This window comes from Phyllobates terribilis, unplaced genomic scaffold, assembly GCF_046119375.1.
Source record: "Phyllobates terribilis strain yellow unplaced genomic scaffold, ASM4611937v1 Scaffold_4__5_contigs__length_816908805, whole genome shotgun sequence".
In the NCBI taxonomy this organism is placed as follows: Eukaryota; Metazoa; Chordata; class Amphibia; order Anura; family Dendrobatidae; genus Phyllobates; species Phyllobates terribilis.
In genome coordinates this window covers 416,254,709-416,275,801 of record NW_027362764.1, presented here as the reverse complement: position 1 = coordinate 416,275,801, position 21,093 = coordinate 416,254,709, and the positions used below count along the sequence as shown (strand labels likewise).

Sequence of the window (21,093 nt, the reverse complement as noted above, 5' to 3'; positions counted from 1 at the left end):
AGGCCACGTGACGGCCCAGAGTCTGCCAGCTATAGTGACCTGTTGGCAAAATTTTGGTGGTAAAAATATAATTTTTCATTCCGCTCATTCCACTTTATGTTAATTCCTGAGAAGCACCTAAATGGTTAAACTACCTGAAAGCAGTTTTCAATATGTTAAGGGGGGCCATTTATAAAAGTGTATCACTTTTGGGGGATTTGCAATACATAGGTTTTGTAAATTTCCTTGAAAAAAAAATGAAAAAATAGCCGCTATACTTTTAAACCTTCTAATCCTAACAAAATGAAAGGACATCTGACAAAGGGTGCTGATGGAAAGCAAACATAAGGAAAGGGTCATTTACTTATTATTTTGTGTGGTATGACTAACTCCATTTTAAAAAAAAATAGCAACTTTCAAACTTTGATTGTTTATAACTTTTATTTTTTTTGGTCAAATATGTTGTAGGTTTTCATGAAAATATCAGATAAACATAAATTTACCACTACCATAAAGTATGATTTGTCAAGAAAAAAAAAAACAAAAAACAGTGGCATATAATGGGTTAACTTGCAAGAATCGGTGAGACTGCCAATCCTAGCAGTTCCAGATGGAGCCCAGCTCAGAGCTGCATTAAAGGGAACCTGTCAGCTCCAATAATGCTATTACCTTTAATTTCTCTCAGCAGCCGCCAGCTTTCAGTCGTGCTGGAGCGGCTACAGTCACTGCTCACATCACCGAGTGCGACGGCTGTAAACACACACAGGGACCAACTGACAGCCAGTTCTGCAGTGTACAGAGCCATCAATCTGTACCATGGTGTGCTACAGCTTCCGTTATCAGTGCTGTAAGCACGGACTGTAATTGCTCCAGGCATGCCTTCTTGACTGAAAGCCGGCGGCTCCCGAGAGAAATAAAATTAATTTTGTCCCAGGTGCCACACTTTCAGTACCGTTGTCAGGCACTTTCATAACGCCATTAACCTTCAGCTTAACCCTACATCTACAGGTTAATAGCATCAGAACCGACAAGGTCCCTTTAACAATTTTACAGAGATAATTTGAATTACTCCTATCAGATTACTATACAGTAACTGCCGCAAAGAACATCTATATTCATTCGATCACATTACAGCCAGTGCCAAGCATCCGGCCTGACAGTACAGCGAGGATGGACTCTAAATCACCATCCTGCCTGACAATAATCCGCTCTAGCTTGTGGCAATTAACAGAAGATTACACGGACAACACAGGCCGAGAAGCGGAAGCATCTTAAATAAACAAACATGTTACAAGCCGCCGTCCCCTAGAACTTGGGGGGGCTCTTTATTAGGCTTTTTATTTTTAACCTATGATTGGATTATGGTAAGACAAATTGTTCCGAGAGAACAAAAGGACAAAGGGAGATTTTAATAGGATCTGGACCATTTCTTAAGGGCACGGCTCGATAGCACAGGAAACTTGAACATGAAAAAAAAAAACTAAAAAGCATAAACCACTGCTAACGACAAGCAGCTGTCAGAAATGGGCTTACATGTATATAGACCCCCAGAGACCAATGGAACAGAAGACAGGCAAATCTAGCCTTCAAGGTGGGTTGACAATCTTGCCTTTTGGACAAAGCTGCAAATTTTCCAGAGGCTCACAATAAAAAAAATAAAAAATATCTAATAGGTCACCTACTATGCCCGCTCTGTTTTGATTTCCATGATTATGATCAATAGAAACCAGTTGCATTGGGTTATTCACACACAACAAATCAATGATCGCAGACAAACATGGAACCTAGGAGACCCAGCAATGGAGCTCAGCACGAAGCCCTAGTGGAGATCCAGGTTGTGCTCGTCTGTGATATGTCAGACTTCATGGATCCGCTGTTGACTGCAAAACTAGTGGCCATTTAATACGCTTATAGGAAAGCAATGCAATAGAAACATTTAGAGGAGTTTTAAATAAAAAAAAATAAAAAATTCCACCTACAAACCTAGAGAACGCACACAATAAAGCACACATGAAAGAGCTGCGCAGACATGTCATACTTATCTAATCATACAACGTGATGAATAATATCATGCTCGGAGTATGACGGAGAGCCCAGGCTGCAGAACACATTTCATGCTATTTCTGTCCTGACAATGAATAATAGAAGAATATACTCATCATGTGGCAATAGATGTAAGCCCTGGTTACCAGGCTTAGTGGGGATGGAGAATTCATTGTAAGCATCCCCATATTGGCTGGATAACAGGAGTAAAAACATTGCAGGAGCCTGTAATTAATCCACAGACTCAGAGGCCATTAAATATGGGACATAGAGGGGCTTAGAAAATAAAAATCACATTAGCAAACCAAATCTAAAATGATTAAGCAAGAATTAACCCTTTCACTACCTTAGATAGCACATCATAAGCAAAATCTCTTTAAAAAATGACCCCAAAATCATAAGCAGCATTTTTTTTTAGACTTGGTGCCCATAAGGTATGTAATAACTAAGAAGTAGTAGATCGATTCTCTGAAGTGTCAGAGTATCTCCTGCTTGATGATGAAGGGGTCATGGAAGTTACTATGACAGTCCGTGACCATTACCCAAGTTATGCCTGCTGCATCTGTTCTTCTTTTCATGGGTCACAGACTGCCCTGTAATAATTCCCAGGAGGCTGGTCTAGACATAACCAGAACCAAGGCTGAATGATACAAAACTCAGCTCTTCTTGAGTGCCGCTCGAATACCAGCAAACTGAATGAGTAAAGCAGCCATTGGCTGCTTTGTCAACTGGGGTGTTCTCACCAGTCCATGCAGAGCACAGCAGTTAAGAAGAGTCAGTCATTGGCTGCTGTGCTCTGCATAGGCAGTGACTAAGAGGATATAGAGCCTGGTTAGCTAATCAATCACATACATTGCACTGTGCTCTACTGCAACTCTCTGCTTAACCTTAAGGGGAGAGAAAGACCTGTTGTTCCAAATTTAAAAAAATAAAATAATTTACACAAAATCTCAAATATAAATTTTATGTACTAGGGCTAGCGTTATACTTGCATTGCCCCACACGCTGGCAACCCACGCTACACCAGTGGGTTCTGCCACTAGTTTTTAGCTGTATAATTTAGGTTTTAAAGAGTTTTCCACTACTTTTATATCGATGACCTACCCTTAAGATAGGTATTCAATTCAAGATCCATGGTGGACCAACATCAGCACCCCCATCAGTCACATCATGTAAACAGTGCTCCGCACACTGTTTAGTGGCTGCTACTGGGTACTGCAGATCAGCTCATATTCTCTTCACTAGGAAATGATCTGCAGTACTCGGTAGCAGTCACTAAACAGTATTTGGAGCGGTGCTGTTCCGTATGAGGTTTACATCCAGCCGGTGCCAGAGGCGATAACAGCTGATCAGTGGGGGTGTCAGAATTCATAGGATAGGTCATCTATATAATATTAGTGGACAATCCCTTAAGCATGCTGACATTTTTTCTAATTGTGCATCTGAAAACTAGGTTTTGAGTTGGTGCATAGCACCTAAAAATACAATTTGCAGTCTGATTATTATTGCGTTACATTGGCAGAGGATATTATTGATGGAAAGTGACCGCTCTGGGGATTAGGGCTAAATGAATTGGATTAATTGTAAAATCGCAGCATGTAAACACAGTTTTGTTTAGAGGACTTACACTCTAGAAAGCAGAGGTAATGGTCTGGAGGAAAGCAGCAGCATTACCACAATTGCAGGCTTTTTTTTTAGCTGAAACCATTGTTTATTACAGTGAAAAGTAAATGCCCCCACTCACATTAAAGTCTGCCAAACCCGATAATTTCAGCGGGATCAACAGCCCTTCTAATGTGTATGGGGCTTTCTCCAGTCTATGGCCCAGCCGAAAGAAGGATTGGGAGGTTTACATTTAAAAGCAAATCAGGTGTTTTTTAAACCTTATATCAGGTTTTTGTGGCAAATGCACTGGTTTTAATGGTTTTAGAATATATATTACATATTTTTAACATACATAGATTCAATCATGAATGTCAGATGCTGTGATCACCATCTGGCCATCATAAATGTGCTTCTGATCCTGACGGGAGCTCCTCAGTCAGCTACAAGCTGTCACTGTGTGTAATAATGAAGTGATATATTGTATACTGTTGCCAAGACAGGGGCGGATACAATGCTAGTGGGACCACATGGCTGCATCAATAACACAATATATAAGTTGTATACATACTGGTCACGTGATTTCACTTGGTTGAATAGGAGAATATGCATGTTATCAGTGCTATGCAAGATACAGAATAAGTGCAGAAGTACAGTCTCCAGTGTGATGGCTACATAGAAGGCCAGACCATAATAAAAAGCAGATTACATTTTTTGTTTTTGTGCCTTCCGGCTTCTTTTTTTAAAATGTAGGTTTACCATGATGAATATTGCTGCCATTAAAAACTAACCGTTGTTTTAATTTTTATTTCATAAACTAATAGTACACATGAAAAAAAAGCAATTTTGTAATAAATCTACTTTTTTCTCATCCTGGATGAATAATTCTGTCTCAATTCATGAGTAAAATATCTGTTCTGATAAGACAGATTTTCCCATTATCAAGATAGAAGATGAAAGTTGGTGCTAATAAAGTTCTATGCAGAGGGGAATGGGTAGGCGGAGGAGCTATAGGAAGACACAGACATTCTGCTGCAACCTCTCCTGAAATGACAGTTACTGTTCTCCATAGAACTTCCCGAGCACCAACTGTCATGTCATGTCTCAGTAACGGGAAAAGCTGTATTCACTGAAGACAGATGTTACCATTGAACTGACAAATTTTAGAATGAATAATCAGTTCAGGAGAAAAAGAAGCAGATTTCTCTAATAAGATATATATTACAAAGCTTCTGATTTTAGGGGGGAAAAAAAATTAAAAACGACGAATATTCTTTTACTATTGGATAGCAGCTACTTGCTTTGCAACAGTCAACATTTACTGTTCTTTAACCCCGAGGGTGGTTTGCACGTTAATGACCAGGACAATTTTTACAATTCTGACCACTGTCACTTTATGAGGTAATTACTCTGGAACGCTTCAACGGATCCCCCCGATTCTGAGATTGTTTTTTCGTGACATATTGTATTTCATGATTGTGGTAAAATTTATTCGCTATCACTTGCGTTTATTTGTGAAAAAAAACTGAATTTTTGCGAAAATTTAGCAATTTTCAAAATTTGAATTTTTATGCCCTTAAATCAGAGAGATATGTCACACAAAAGAGTTAATAAATAACATTTCCCACATGTCTAATTTACATCAGCACAATTTTGGAACCAAATTATTATTTTTTTTTAAAGAGCTATAATGGTTAAAAATTGAAAAATTGACCAGCGATATCTCATTTTTCCAACAAAACTTTTTTTTTTTTTTTTTTTTAGGGACCACATCACATTTGAAGTCACTATGAGGGATCTTTATGACAGAAAAACACCCAAAAGTTTATTAACCCTTCAGGTGCTTCACAGGAATTTTTAGAATTTGGAAGAAAAAAAATTAACATTTAACTTTTCTCACAAAAATGTTACTTCAGACCCAATTTTTTTTTTATTTTCGAGGGGCAACAGGAAAAAAAATGTACCCCAAAATTTGTTGTGCAATTTCCCCTGAGCACGCAGATACCCCATATGTGGGGAAAATCCACTGTTTGGGCGCACGGCAGGGTTCAGAAGGGAAGGAGCGCCATTTGACTTTTTGATTGTAAAGTTTGCTTGAATAATTAGCGGACGCCATGTCGCGTTTGGAGAGCCCCTGATGTACCTAAACAGTGGAAACCTTCCACAAAGTGACCCCATTTTGGAAACTACACCCCTCAAGGATTTTATCAAGGGGTATAGTGAACATTTTGAACCCAGAGGTACGACACAGAATTTAATAACATTAGGTCATCATATTGAATAAGTTGTTATTAGTCTTGAGCGCAAGTGCTCGCTACCCGAGTTTGCATCGGGTACTGAGGTATAAATCATGTATCGCGCGTGCTCGAGTCCCCGCCCACATGTTTCACGGTTATTAGACACCCAAAAAAAAAAAACATGCGGGGATCGCTCGTGCATGGCGGGCAATCCCCGCAAGTTTTTTTTGCCCGCGAAGCATATGGGGCGGAGACTTGAGCATGTCACTCAAATACCCACGATACTCAATGCATACCAGAGCACCCGATGCAAACTCAAGTAGCGAGCACTTGCGCTCAACACTAGTCGCCATATCGTCATCTTTTTTTTTCCCTTTTGAAAAATATCCCAACCCCATCACAACCCTAACCCCAACCCTAACCCCAGAATTTATTTTTTCCGCGGTTCCTCGTGCGGTATAAGTGATTAGACGACTTTATTCTTCGGGTCGGTGCGATTAAAGCGATACCAGATTCATATCGGGTTTTTATGATCGACAGCTGTCATACACTAAAACATGCATTTTTTTGTAAAATCTAGTTTTTGCATCGCCATATTTTGAGAGCTATAATTTTTCCATACTTTGGCCGACCGTCATGTGACGGCTTGTTTTTTGCGGGATGAGTTGACCTTTTTATTGGTGCCATTTTCAGGCACGTGACATTTTTTGATCGCTCTCTATTCCGATTTTTGGGAGGCAGAATAAACAAAAAACCAACAATTCAGGAATTGTTTTTTTTTGTTTTTTTTTATTCTGTTCCGCGTGTGGTAAAATTGATAAGGTAGCTTTATTCTTCGGGTCAGTACGTTTACAACGGTACCACATTTATATAGTTTTTCTATGTTTTGGCGCTTTTACACAATAAAAGCTATTTTATAGAAAAAATTATTTTTTTGCATCGCTTTATTCTGAGAGCTATAACTTTTTAATTTTTCGGCTGATCGATCTATATGGCAGCTTGTTTTTTTGCTGGACAAGATGACGTTTTCAGCGGTACCATTTTTATTTATATTCGTCTCTTTGATCGCGTGTCATTCCATTTTTTGTTTGGCGGTATGATGATAAAGCATGGTTTTTTGCATCGTTTTTTATTTATTTTTTTACCATGTTCACTAAAAGGGTTAACTAGTGGGACAGTTTTATAGGTCAAGTCATTCCGGACGCGGCGATACCAAATATGTGTACTTTCAATGTTTTGTTTTCATAATAATATTTATTGATGGGTACATTATATATTTATTTTAGGTGGATTTTTTTTTCATTTTTTAACACTTTTTTTTAACTTTTATTCTTTGTCCCACTATGGGACTTTCACTTTTTTTTATTCTGATCGCCTGTATAGCATAGGGATGGAGCACCATCCCTGTGCTATACAGGCTGTTAGAGCTGCAGATGCAGAAAATACTTTGGTCATGCACTGTGCATGACCAAAGTATCTTCCTGCTGTCGTGGAGTCATCAGGTCGTCATGGCAACATCCGGGAAGCCACGGCAGACAGCGTTGGACGTCGGCAGGAGAGGCGAGTATCACGATGACCTCCGTTTACTACTTCGATCGCAGCACTGTAGGGGTTAATGTGCCGGGAGCAGTGCGGGACCGCTCCCTGCACATAGCACCGGGTGTCAGCTGTGACAATGAGCTGACACTCGGCGACAATCGCGCTCGCACAGCCTGTGTGCGGGCGCGATCGCCATGACGTACTATTCCGTACCAAGCTCTTAAGTCCCAGGGCGCAGGTTAGTAAGTCGTGGGCTTTTAAGGGGTTAAGGACACATCCTCCTGACATGTCTGCTTTAGTAAATACTTGTAATTAATGTAAAATAACATTGTAGCATCTTAGAGCTGTGTTGTAATGTTCCTCTGTAATTACTCCTTGAAGAGCATTGCAAACTTGGAGAGGAGTTTACTGAGCATTCGCTGGCTGGGGCCAGTGATATGGGAGGGTGGAGGTGGGGAAGATCAGGACCCAGAAAAAAGTAGCTGGGTAACAGTTAAAAGAAGGGGTAAGGGGAAAAGTGCCAGGGATCCCAGTCCTGATCTAGATGAACCAACCAGGGGAGGTAACCTGCTGGATCTGGTTCGGTCAAATAGACCAGATCCAAATTCAGATCTACAAGTCTGGGAGCATTTGGGAAGCAGTGACCATAATATGGTAAGTTTCAATGTACTATTCAATAAAACATTCAAAAAGGGAAATGCAAAAACCTGGAACTTTAGGAAGGCTGATTACAGCAAATTAAGGGAAGAGCTTAATAGTGTAGACTGGGACCATGTCATGGTAACTGAGGATACCGAATGTAAATGGGGCATGTTTAAGGAAATACTACTAGAATCCTGTAGAAAGGTTATACCCTCTGGTAATAAAATGTCCTGGAAGAAAAAAAACAAAAACAAACTATAGATACCGTAAATAAGACGGTGCCAGAATAATCAGATAAAGACAAAAGGGTATTTAAAAACCTGAAAGCCAAGAAATCAGAAATAGCATTGCATGAGTATAAAGACCTAAATAGGAAGTGTAGAAAAGAAATCAAGCTAGTGAAGCTAGCAATAGAGAAACAAATCTCCAATGCCATTAAAATAAATCCCCAAACATTTTACAAATAAATTAATGGCAAAAAGAAAATAAATCTGACAGCATAGGCAGAAAGAAGGCTTAGATATTATACATGCACTTTTCTTCATTAGTGTTCACCAATGAACTGCCTGTGCCAGTGATCAATCAGCAAGGCAGAAATCAGAAAGCTCATCTCCCAATATAACTAAATTAACTCAAGCTTGAATCTTAGCAAATTAAATAATGACGAAGCCCCCAGGCCGGATGGAATTCATCCACGGATACTGAGGGAATTTAGCTCAGTAATTGACAGACCGATGTATCTCATATTCTTAGACTCTTGTAACAGGGTTGGTGCCAGGGGATTGGGAGATGGCCGACGTGGTACCGATATTTAAGAAACGCAAGACGGTGGATCCAAGCAACTACCGTCCGGTAAGTGCCATTAGTAGTGTGCAAAGATTGTGGAGGACATTACAAGAGATAACCAGCAAAAATATATTGCAGAAAATAGAATATAACAACTGACAACCAGCATGGATTCAAGAAAGATAAGTCGTGTCTAACCAACATGCTGGGTTTCTATGAGTAGGTACAGTAAGTGCAAATCTGGATGTTGATTTATCTGGACTTTGCAAAGGAATTTGATACAGGAGAAGGGTTGGACTTGGTGGACCCAAGTCTTTTTTCAACCTATATAGCTATGTAATAGTTTGAATAAATTCTTGACAAATGGAATGGTAACGTCCAGTTGTCTTGGTAGGTCTCCACAGTCTCATACCATAGCAGTGGTTGGACAGTGTCAGACTGCATTGGAGAACACCTTATCAACTAAAGAAATGGAGACACAAAGTTGTCAATTTATTCATTTCTAGGAAGAATAACAGGATGAGGGCAACATAGAAACATTACAGAGCTGGCATTTTATGGGATATTTAAGCATTTACACAAGCAGAAGACTATATTCAGCTTCTCAGTAGAAAGTGAAGCCCTCGCAGAAGAACTAGAAATGGAATGTGTATTGCGAAGTCACAGAATAATTGGAAATTCTTGGAATACTTTTCTGTAACTCGATCTAGTGTGTCCTTTCCTATGACTTCTTCCGTAATCATCTGTCATACAATAATCCAGGAGGTCTAGGTACATTAAGGTACATTGACAGAAATCTGGACTTTCCTCCCCTGACATAAATGTCAGTAACAAAAACTATAACTGACAATTACTGTCCGGAAAAAGATTTGTGCAACATAAATGAGAATATATATTATACATAAACTTTTTTTTTTTACTTAAGGGGAACCTGTCTTGTACATGCAGTCAGATCTGTGGAGAGAATGGTATAGAGAAGAAAAAGCTGAGAAGAATGATATATAGGTTTGTTGGAATCGATTCAGTGATATAAGCTTATAGCTAGCGGGGAACTATTTAGAAAAGGGTTGTCCAGATGGAGAAGAATTTCCCCTAATCAGTTAATATTTTGATCCGCAGTTTCTTAGCAGTTTTGGCCTTCTATAAAAGCAACAGATAAGATTTCCAAGATTGCTACTAATGGCAACCATCACAGTGACTTTCAGATTTTCCCCAAATCTTGCTCATCAAGCAGTGTCATACATTAGAGGTCTCAGTGGGAGAACAGAAGTTATAGTGAACCGATCATGTTAAAAATATTTGATCAGCAGGCAGGATGTTAGAGATCATGTGGTGCTGAGCAGATTGATATTCATTTTTATGGGAAAATTCTCAGTAGAACTTGCATTTTATTCCTTGAAATCCCTGGTGAGTCCAGTAGGCGGTCCTACTCAGTGATTGCCAGTCTTCCCTGTATGACTGTGCATGTGGAGATAGCTGTCAATCACTAAGTAGGACCGCCCACTGGACTCTTATGCATTCAAACACCAGGGATATTGATTAATAGAATACAAGCTTCACTGAATAGAATAGTAGAATAGAGCAAATGCATGACACTGCATGTATATTCAAGAACTAGCAAAATCTGAAAGTCACTATGAAGTTTGCCATTGGTAGCAATTTTGCAAGTCTAATCTGTTGCTTTTATAGAATGCCAAGAAATAGCTGATCAAAATATTAACTGATTAGAGGAAATTTTTCCCCATCTGGACAATCCTTTTCTAAATGGCTCCTTGCTGGCAATAAGCTTATATCACTGCAGTTACTGGGGAAATGTGGCACGACAGAACACATATGCAAGTGAATGTTATACACTATTTCTACTGATGAGCGAGAGAGGTTCCTTGCAGCGGTTCCTCTTTTTGCTAAAAGAGGAACATCCCCCAACAGGGGACTCTTCTACTCTCCACTTCCACATGTCCTAATGTGACAAACAAAGGGTTGTCCAGACAGGTCAACTTGTTTAAGAAAGATATTTACCTAAAAGTAATCCTTGGCAAAACCTATAGACTGAAACCTCCGCTGACTTCAAAAACGATAGGAAACCTAAACCAGGGCTCGACAAACCCAGGCGCCTGGTCGCCAGTGGCGCCTAGAAAATGTTGTCTGGCGCCTAGAAAATGTTGCCTGGTGCTTGAGGAGTTGAGAAGAAAAAAAAATACTCTCAATCCAATCCCACCTCCTGCACGGAGTCATCCAATCGGAGGAAACAGGGACAGTATCGCTCAGGCCGCCTTCTCCACTTTGCTCCGCCCCCCTTATGCTCCGGGACTGGACAGGGAGAGTTGGGTTATGGGGGAAGGATCGCTGTGGCCGGGGGCCCGTTCTCATCTCCCGCTACCTGTGTAAGTACATACAAAGGCCGTGCTCCCCGGGGAGACGCCGTGTGTGAGGGGGTCTATATGTACAGTTTGTCAACAAAAAAACAGAACAGGCATCTTTTAAAAAAAATTAGTTTCTTTGATTTTTCTGAGAAAAAAACAGAATCTAAAAAATTTATAAATGTAATGACATCTATTTATTTTTTTTTAAAAAGCAATTTTTAAAGCATTCGTAAAAATTTTAAAAAAAATGTCAAGAAAAAAACGGAACAATTTATCTTTACTTTTCCCTCCAAAAAACATTTAAGGTGAGTATGTTGTTTCATTGATTTAGAAAAGTGTTGTTCCTACAAAAAAGGATTTGAAACTTCTTATGGTTAGAAAATAAAATATATGGATAATAAGGCAGATTGATTTTTAATCTTCTCTAGAAGTGCTGAGAGACCCTATCCTGCTGGACCACCACTGAATGGAGTTTCCTACATTGCTAAATCTTTTTGTAAGTAGGGTATAGCAGTATATACACAGTATATGCTGTAATTATATGGTTACTATATGGCAGTATATTCACAGTGTATCCCATTATTATATGGGTACTATATGGCGGACTGCGGAGTGCTGCTGGAAGAACAAAGTCGGGTGCCGCCGGGAGAACGAAGCCGGAGTACTGCCTCGTCCACTCGGACAAAGAAGGGTAAAGAGATCATGTGTAAGTTATAATTGGCATAGCAGAGCAAAGTGCACTTTTTTTTTCTTTTCTGGGTTCAGGAAAAAAATGAAGCGCAGAGCAACAGAGAGAATACCAGAAAATGAAAAGCAACTGAAAATGACACCGTTCTTTACAAAGACCTCTCTTGAAAGCGCAGTGCAACAGGTAGAAAGTGCCGGGCAACTGGTAACTGAAGAAACAAGAGTTGACCCACCAGCAGAGGAGTCCCCATCAACAAGCCGTTGTCAAACTGCTGGACCCAGGAGATTTAGGCAAGAGTGGTGTAAAGAACTCGCATGGCTTAAATTTGACCATACAACTGGTATAGCTATATGCGAGATTTGTGCTTCCTTCCCTGGCATTGCTGACCAAGCATCTAGGATCGTAAAAGGATTTTCAGGACCCTTTAAACTTGAAACCTTCAAAAAGCAGCAAAGTCTCTCCAGCATCTAAATTGTGTGGAGGCTAAACATGCAGCGTTGGCTCCAGAAGCTACTCCATTGGCTGCTTGTATAAGGAAAATGTATGAAGACATTTTTAAACATATGACCATTCTATTTAATGTGGCCTATTATATTGCCAAAAACAACAGACCTTTCACAGATTTTGAAGGGTTGCTAGAGTTGACGGAGAAATTAGGGAGTGCTGTGCGACAGGAATATGCAAACGATAAAAGATGCAAAGAATTCATTTCCCATATTGCAGAAATAATCAGGAAAAACCTAATCAGTGAGCTCAAAGAGGCAAAATATGTCAGCTTGATGCTAGATGGCTCAACTGACAAAGCAGGGGTTGAACAACTGACTCTGTATGTCAGGTACATCAAGGACAACAGGGTCAAAGAAGTATTTCTTTCTGTTTCTCCTCTTGAAATGGCTACTGCAGATGGATATTTGGAAGCGCTCACAGAAGAACTTAGAACACTTGGTCTTGTAGGCTGGCTTTCTTCAAGTCACTTGATTGCCATTGGTACAGATGGTGCTGCCAGCATGATTGAGACCGAAAATGGCTTGGTGCAGAAAATACGCCAAAACATCAGTCATTTAATTGGCATTCACTGTGTTGCACACCGATTGAACTTAAGTGTATTAAGTTCAGTAAAACAAGCTAAATTAATTGATGATTTTGACTCTATTTTAAAGAAACTCTACCAATTTTATCAATACTCACCTAAGAGAATGCGACAGCTGAAGCAAGTAGCAGAAAACCTGCAGCTTACAATTCTGAAATTCCAATACTTGCATAATGTCAGATGGGTAGCAAGCAAAGTCGGTGCTCTGTCTGCACTTGTCAAAGACTGGAAATGCGTGACAATCCACCTAGAAAGTGTGGCTGCGGAAAAAGACAGTGCCTCTGCAGCTGCCCATGGTTTACTGAGAAAGCTCACAGATTTTAAATTTGTTCACATGCTCCATTTTCTACTGGACTATCTGGAAATTCTTAAAAACTTGTCACTTATATTTCAAAGGGAAGAGCTTTTTTTAAGCACAATTGAGTTGCATGTGAAAAGCACAATTTCAACAATCAATTCACTTAGAGATGCACCAAAACAACATGAGGCCAGATTTGTCTCAGGAACATCTCTTCAAGGACTCTTTCAAAATGTACAGCTACATGGACTGAGCAACACTGTAGCTGCATCAATTCAGCAGGAAAAAGCTAATTTAATTAATCATGCAGTTAAATACTTGACAGTGCGATTTCTAAGTGATATAAATATTGAAAGATCCACCGCAGTGTTTGACACCTTTGCCTGGCCAGCAGGAACAACATTGCAAGACTACGGTGTGGTTGAGATTACTGCATTGGCTCATCATTTTCGTAAACAGCTATCTCCACCTGAAAGTGATGACCAATGCATTCACTCACTCCTCAATGAGTGGTATGAGTTTAAGGTCCTTGGAAAAGGAAAGAAACTGTGTGAGCTTCTGGATTTGGCACTCTCCAACACCGAGAGATTTCCAGTTCTGGGAAACCTGTTGTCGATTGTGGCGGTGCTCCCTGTCTCAACCTCATGTTGTGAAAGAGGATTTAGTCTGATGAACATGGTCAAAAATAAATTCAGATCAAGGATGCAAGAAGAAAGTTTAAGTGACTTGTTTATGATCACCATGAATGGGCCATCTGTGAAGGCGTTTGATCCTGCCAAGGCTGTGGACCACTGGTACTTCATTTCTAAAATCACAAGGCATGTTCATGGCCACAAAAAGCAAAGTGAAAAACACTAGAATGTTGCCTAAAATCTAAAATATCAAAATATAATATTTATTATCTTTAAAAGTAAAATGTTGTTTATAACGTTTGTAATGTTTTTTTTGTTAAATTAAAAACCAAGTTTGCTTAAAAAAAATTCTGGCTCCTAAATTTTTTGGCTGGCTCCTAGATTCTGAACAACTTTGTCGACCCCTGACCTAAACCATTTCGATATGGATCAGAAATTCCTATCACTTGGAATCTAAATAAATGTCCATCAGAACTATGGTGAACTTTTAAATGGAATAGGTCAGTCCAAACTGACAGTTTAAAGAAGCACATAGCCTTGTAGAGTATATAACGCCTATAAAATAAAAAAATTAATATTCTATAACTAAATCGCACCTTTGATGTTCTAATCACTGCCTTCATTTTGCAGAAATTTAATTAAGTATGCCAATTAAGGCCCCGTCACACTAAGCGACGCTACAGCGATCCCGACAACGAGACGACCCGTCAGGGATCGTTGCTGCGTCACTATGTGGTCGCTGGTGAGATGTCAAACAGTCAGATCTTCCCAACGACGCAGCAACCCGTAACGATCTGTATAACGATGCACGCCTATGTGTTTCTGTGTCTGAGTCGTCAACAAGGTCGTTGGTAAGGTGTCAAACACAGCGATACATGCTACCCAGCGGGGCCTCAATGATCAAAGAAATGTCCAGACCATTCCGACATGACCAGCGATCTCACAGCAGGGGCCTGGTCGCTGCTAAGTGTCAAACGTAGCGAGATCGCTACTGAGGTCGCTGTTGCGTCACAAAACTTGTGACTCAGCAGCGATCTCGCTAGCGATCTCGCTTAGTGTGACGGGGGCTTTAGGCTGCTAGGTGCACCTCTGTTGGGGCCAAGAGGCTCAGTAAACTGTTCTGCCCACTGGTTTTGCATGCCCCCACCTCCCTCACTGGTGACTGACGGTGCTGCCTGCCTGAGCGTTCTCCTGCAGATATCACTGGCTTATCTAGGGTGATAATTACCAATGATGGAAACCATTGGGCAGAACAGTGCAATGAGACTCTTCACCACACAAAAGGGTGCACAAAGCACCCATTAGCATATTTAATTAACCTTCAATATCTACAGAAAGGAGGCCGCAATTAGAGCACTAAAGGGAAGATTTTTATAGGGGCTATATCCTCTAGTAGGCAATCTGCTTAGTTTACACTTTGCTTGACTTGAAAGACTCCTTTTAAAAGGTGTTCTCCTGGAATAGAGAAAAAATGTAAAAGAAAGAGGAATGGCAATAGGACTGTCTGTTTCTCCTATGTCCATTGGATCTCATTTGGTGACCTGCTACTACAGTTTTTAATGTGTTCAATAAACTTCACTTTTCATATTTTTGGCTACCGCTGGAGGATTTTGTTTTTCTGCTATTTGTCTTCACGTCCGAGACTGGGACGGCTCCGGGCGCTGCCAAACAAATGAAGGCTGCTAATCAACGTTTGGTGAGCAGACTATTCCTTTACCCTGTTTTCCCCTCTGTTCTTTTTATATTGGCAATAGGACTGGTGCCAGTGAACATGTGCAGTAGGGAACCCCACTCCCTCTTCATGTTTAGCGCAGCCAGTAGCTGTTCGGATGTAATACTGGAGATACCAGGGGAACTGAGGCTAAGATGAGACTGCTTGCACTGCAGAACAAGCTTTCTGAATGCGGAGAAGCTGCTGTGACCTTGAAATACCCAACAAAACATACTGTGAAGTTTTCTTTAGGTCACAGCAGCCTCTCCGCATTAGGAAAGTGGGGACAGCAGCGCAAGCAGCCTCATCTTAGCCCCAGCACTTCTAATATCTCCAGTATTACAACTACAGCAGACTATCCACTGGGGGCGCTTCTTCTTACATGTGAAAGGTGGGGGGGGAGGGGATTGGAGCTTCTACTGCACCTGGCCTATTAACATTGTGCTCCTGTGATTGTAACTAGATGATAACAAATTTTAATGTTTGGTTTCTAAGTAAAAGGTAGTTAGGGAATTTATTTAAAAAATATATTTTCTCTTTCTTTTCCCTGAAAACACCATTAAAGGGGTTGCCTAGTACTATATCTATTAATTGCTTATCCTCAGGATAGGTCATCCATGTCATATCAATGGGGGTGCGACATCCCCGCCAATCGGCTGTTCTAGGTGCCGTATGTGCTCAGTTATGGAGCAGATCTACACAGCTCCATCAACTGTACAGAGGTCGCGGCCGGGGACTGGTACATCCAAGCCTACTACTCATTTGAACAGGGGTGGATATGCAGTACCCAGCTGCAGCCAATGTACAGTGGAATTCTGCTCCGCAACTGCTCACTTCCGGCCGCCACAAGCAACATCGAGAACAGCTGATCGCTCCCCCACCGATCTGATATTGATGAGCCATCCTATGAAAAAGAAAATCAATGTAAAAGTACTTAACAACCCCATTTAGTCTTTACTTAAAAGAGGTATTCCCATCGCCAATATGCTATCCCAATATGCAGTAGGTGTAATAAAAATATCAACAAATACCTACAATTAGAAATGTATAGTTTTTCTGATTCGCGGTTTCTCTTTCCTCATGTGCAGGGCATTGCAGGACCTTAGGTATCCATGGTTACAACACTAGCAACTAGCTAACTAACTGTCACTATATCAGTTGTCATAGCCATGGATACCTAAGGTCCTGCAATGGCTGCACATGAGGAAAGAGAAACCGCGAATCAGAAAAACTATACATTTCTAATTGTAGGTATTTGTTGATTATTATTATTATTATAGCATCTTGGAGCTGGGAATACGCCTTTAAGGTTAAGTGCTCTTTAATGCACTGCTGAGTGTTTTGTTTTTTGCCGACATATCCTGCAGTATTTCACAGTAAAGCTCACAAGCAAGAGTCCCTGTCCTAAAGAAATGCACTACTCCATAGCAAGCACTCCGCACCCCTGGTGGAGTCAATTTCTTAGAAAAAAACAAAAAAAACAAAACAACACACCCTCCCTCCCCTCTTCAAACCCATCAAAAAAATAAGAAAACAAACAATTCAACTTTATTGTACTGAATGCTTTTTTTTTGGAAAGGAGGGCACACTGGCATTAAAAAATAAAATCAGATAAGGTAGATGTCAATTTGAGAAAGGAACATTTGCGTCTCAAAGCCACTCTAAAAAGAGAAGCTAATGAGCTTTATTTTCTGCTTCTGTTTAAGGCCACAAAGCTTGTATACAGCTTTTAGCCAAGTCAGCACACTAGATCTACGGGATCAAACATGTGGTCACATATCATGGCGTCAAATGAGAATTTAGAGGAGCAATGACGAACAAAATCTAATACAAAAAAGATTATATGGACTGTGATTTGGTTGAGACATGGGAGCCAGTGATTTCAATCCCAGCTATGCCCGTCTCCAAAACTCTTCAAACTACCTCCTATTATGCACACAGACTGAGATATCTTGAATTAATTGATATTATAGATTACAGACAGTCACAGAGAATTTTATGACAATCATTATTACGTGTAGCAAGCCCAAAATAAGAGAGACCATTTATTATATAACTACAGCTTTGGGTTTCATAAAAAGATTTTTTTGGTTATCAGTAGTGAATTCCATAATATACTGCAGATTATTACATTTTCATGATTTATGATGCCACATTAAGTCTAAATTAGGTTGTCCCCAAGATCTAAAGTAGATTTCTGGTCTGACTTTAAATGTTTCGAAAGAATAAGAAGATATATTTACCATACTAAGAGGATATAGTCACTTTTCAAGTTCTTCCCGTGCTACTGGTTTCCTAGACTGCCACTGGTCTGGTTTAAGGTTAAGTCACGGCAGCACTTAACTCGACACTTGGCCTCTGTTCATACTTATGTTGGAGACTCCACGAAGATCTGGCCATGAATGGACAAAATAGCGCAGCATGTTGGGCTTTTTGTCTGATAATGGTAGAGGCGGTTATAAAAACCCAACTAGGAGCTGAGAGCACATTGAATTAATCTATTAGTCTAACATATATGGCAGGTAAAGCTCCAGGTACATACTTTAGCATTTCCATAGCCCCCATTCCATTGACAGAGGTCTCTGTGACTGGTTGGTAGGTGTCAGGATGCCATTTATTTAAAGGGTTAATCTCAAGTATGGAAGCTATCCCTTCTCCACTGGGACCCCCACTGATCCCAAGAACCGGGCTCTGAGGAGCCCCGTTTGAATGGAGCAGTAGTTGATCATGCGCAGTGCTGCTCCATTCATTCTTATGGGAGAGCAGCATTTTGTTGGTCTTCAGAACTCCCATCAAGAATGAATGCAACAGAGGTGCGCAAGATTGATCACCTCTTCACTGATACAGGGTTTTTAGAGCCTCTGTTCTCAAGATCAGTGGGCTTTCCAGGGGACGGATCCCCAATAACCGGGAAATTATCCCCTATCCCACACATCGGGGATAACTTCCAAACTGTAGAATACCAGGATGGGGGATGAGGGGGTGCCATGCATACCAGGATGAGGTGGTGCCATGCATAACAGGAAGGAGGGGTCATATATACCAGGATGGAGGATATTAACAGAATTGGGGGACATTACCCCTATACCAGACCCCCTCCCCCATAACAGTGCATCATGACTACATTTTTTGCTTCAATTTTTTTCTATTTCCCTCCTCTAAAACCTAGGTGCGTCTTATAGTCCGACAGTACCTGACAGTAGCTACAAACACAATGTGCCCCTGGTCTCTCTCAGCTTCTGATCCCAATCCTATGAACTTCTCAGTTATATTGCCGTTATAAAACATGGAACAAGTTTTCTGGACTACTGAGTATTAAAAGACTTCTGCTATATAATAAGTGTAGTGTCTTATCACAGACATTACATATTGAACCTTTTAATGTTCTACTTTATTTCTATTGTGTAAATACTGTAGAAACCACAGGATTTCTGATTAGGCGAAACCTCATAGAGAAGCTAAAGAAAGAGCTCGTTCCTCACTCTCCTATAGTGAAGTAAACCAAATTGCACAGGAAATACTGTACATGCTTGTCACGACAAGTCTTTATCTTTATGTCAGCTCCAGTCCTCATTACATTCAGTTATTTACAGTAGCAGAATTATTGAATTACACTCACTTTCTCCACCAGGACATGGGCTGTTCAAGCTCTTTCCCCGTGCGGCCCATAGCAGCAATGAAGGCAAATGGCCATGCCAGCAGCATCATGAATGCAGCAAAAAACAGACGGATGGGGAAGAGAGTCAGCGTCAAGAAGGCGATCTGCAAGATACAAAATAGATACATGTTTAGCGGAATTTACTTGTGATTATTTGACCTGTTATAGAAATAATTCTCTATTATGAATTGATGCACTGTTTTAATGCTGTAAAAAGTCATCTACAGAAAATTTAAGAGCTCTATAAATAAAAACATGGCTTCCACAAACAGTGCCACTCTAGTTCTTAGGCTATGCCTGGTACTGCAGCTCAAATCACATTCAAGTAAATGGGGCAAAGCTGCAGAACTAAATATAGCTTACTTACCAGAGTGGTGCCATTCCTGAAGGAAAAAAGCCAACTACAGTTTTATTTAGCTCATACGGCTCCTATAAGCCTCTGTTTTAGGTCTGTTCAGATACTGCCAGTGAGGCTGGATACCAAGATAGGATGAACTGTCATCACATCACTTACTGTCCAACTCAAATCACTGGAGACAGACGAGTTGGCGGTGGTACGCACACTTTAGCCTGGCTTTAATGTCAGATGCAGTGGTAAAATGGTACCAAAATCCATAAAGCCATCTCTTAAGAGGGGACGTGTCACCCTCATATGGGGATTGAAGCAGGCCTTAAATATAACTTGGGAAGGGAAGAAACAGCCAACACTTCATTCCAATCCCTGTTCCTTGCTGTGAACAGATTAAAGGGGTACTCCCATCTCAAAGATCCTATCCCAATATGTAGTAGGTGTAATAATATTAGCAAATACCTCCAATTAAAAGTGTAGTATAGTTCTTCTGATTCGCTATGTCTTTTTCCTTATGTTGTCACGGGCGTGTCAGCAGTGATAGACAGTCGCCCTGCAGTTGGTTGCAGGAGATCGCTACGTTTGGCATTACAGACATCTTCTTAGAGGCTATTTCTTGGACCCAGCGGCTACTTTCCTCTGGCTAATTAACACCCTGCCTGGGTGTCTAAATACCTGCTGTGTTTCCGATGGAGGTGCCGGCGATATTCATTACTACTTGTGCAGGCTTTGCAAGAGTAGTACTTCGTCCTCTCTGGAGCTTGAGGACATGTGATCATTTGTCTGGAGTCGTCTAAAGCTAAGTATTTTCCCCCTGTTTGTCCAGCCTTGCTGTCTATAGTGTTTAGTGGAGATCGACTAGTGCTCATCTCCTCCCTTCCCTAACCTTAGCCATATGCCAGGGAAAGACCGGGCTAGCGTGCGGCGATTGGACAACAGCCAATACAGGGACGTTAGAGGAGACAGGGTAACACTAGATCAACCTAGGAGGTGTCCACTCACCCCCCCTTTCCCTAGAGTCTGGGCTCCCATTCCCTCTTCCCTTTGTGTTGCACTAAGTCTTTCCCACACCTTGCGTGACACATGTGCAGTGATTGCAGGATCTTAGGTATCCATGGTTATGACCACTTATGTAGAGACAGTTATCTAGTTGCTAATGGTCATAACCATGGATACCCAAGGTCCTGCAATGCCTGCACATGAGGAAAGACAGAAATGTAGTATAGTTTTTCTGATTTGCTATGTCTCTTTCCTCATGTGCACGACCTTAGGTATCCATGGTTACAACCACAGATATAGTGACAGTTAGCTAGTTCTCACAAGATGTTGGTAACAACCCATCTAATCCACACAGGCAAAGAAATCAAACCATAATGCTTCTTCCAAAAGCATTCGTTGGTGATGATAGCTTCAAGACGTCTCCTGCACGGAGAAACTAGTCACATGCATTGCTCAGGAGTGATTTTGACCCATTCT

General features: G+C 40.7%; 1 protein-coding gene and 1 long non-coding RNA gene across 2 annotated transcripts in view; one reads left to right on the top strand and one right to left on the bottom strand.

The window, feature by feature from the left end:
- LPCAT1 (lysophosphatidylcholine acyltransferase 1) overlaps nt 1–21,093 on the bottom strand; it is a 107,736-nt gene that overhangs the window by 46,288 nt on the left and 40,355 nt on the right. Inside the window, exon 2 of the mRNA XM_073678617.1 lies at nt 19,230–19,372. Within this exon, the coding sequence (XP_073534718.1) occupies nt 19,230–19,372 (143 nt within the window). The remainder of the gene's footprint in view (nt 1–19,229; nt 19,373–21,093) is intronic.
- LOC141264356 (uncharacterized) lies at nt 11,450–12,021 on the top strand. Its single transcript, XR_012319904.1, has 3 exons — nt 11,450–11,687; nt 11,762–11,882; nt 11,957–12,021. It is a non-coding gene; the product is annotated as an uncharacterized lncRNA (long non-coding RNA).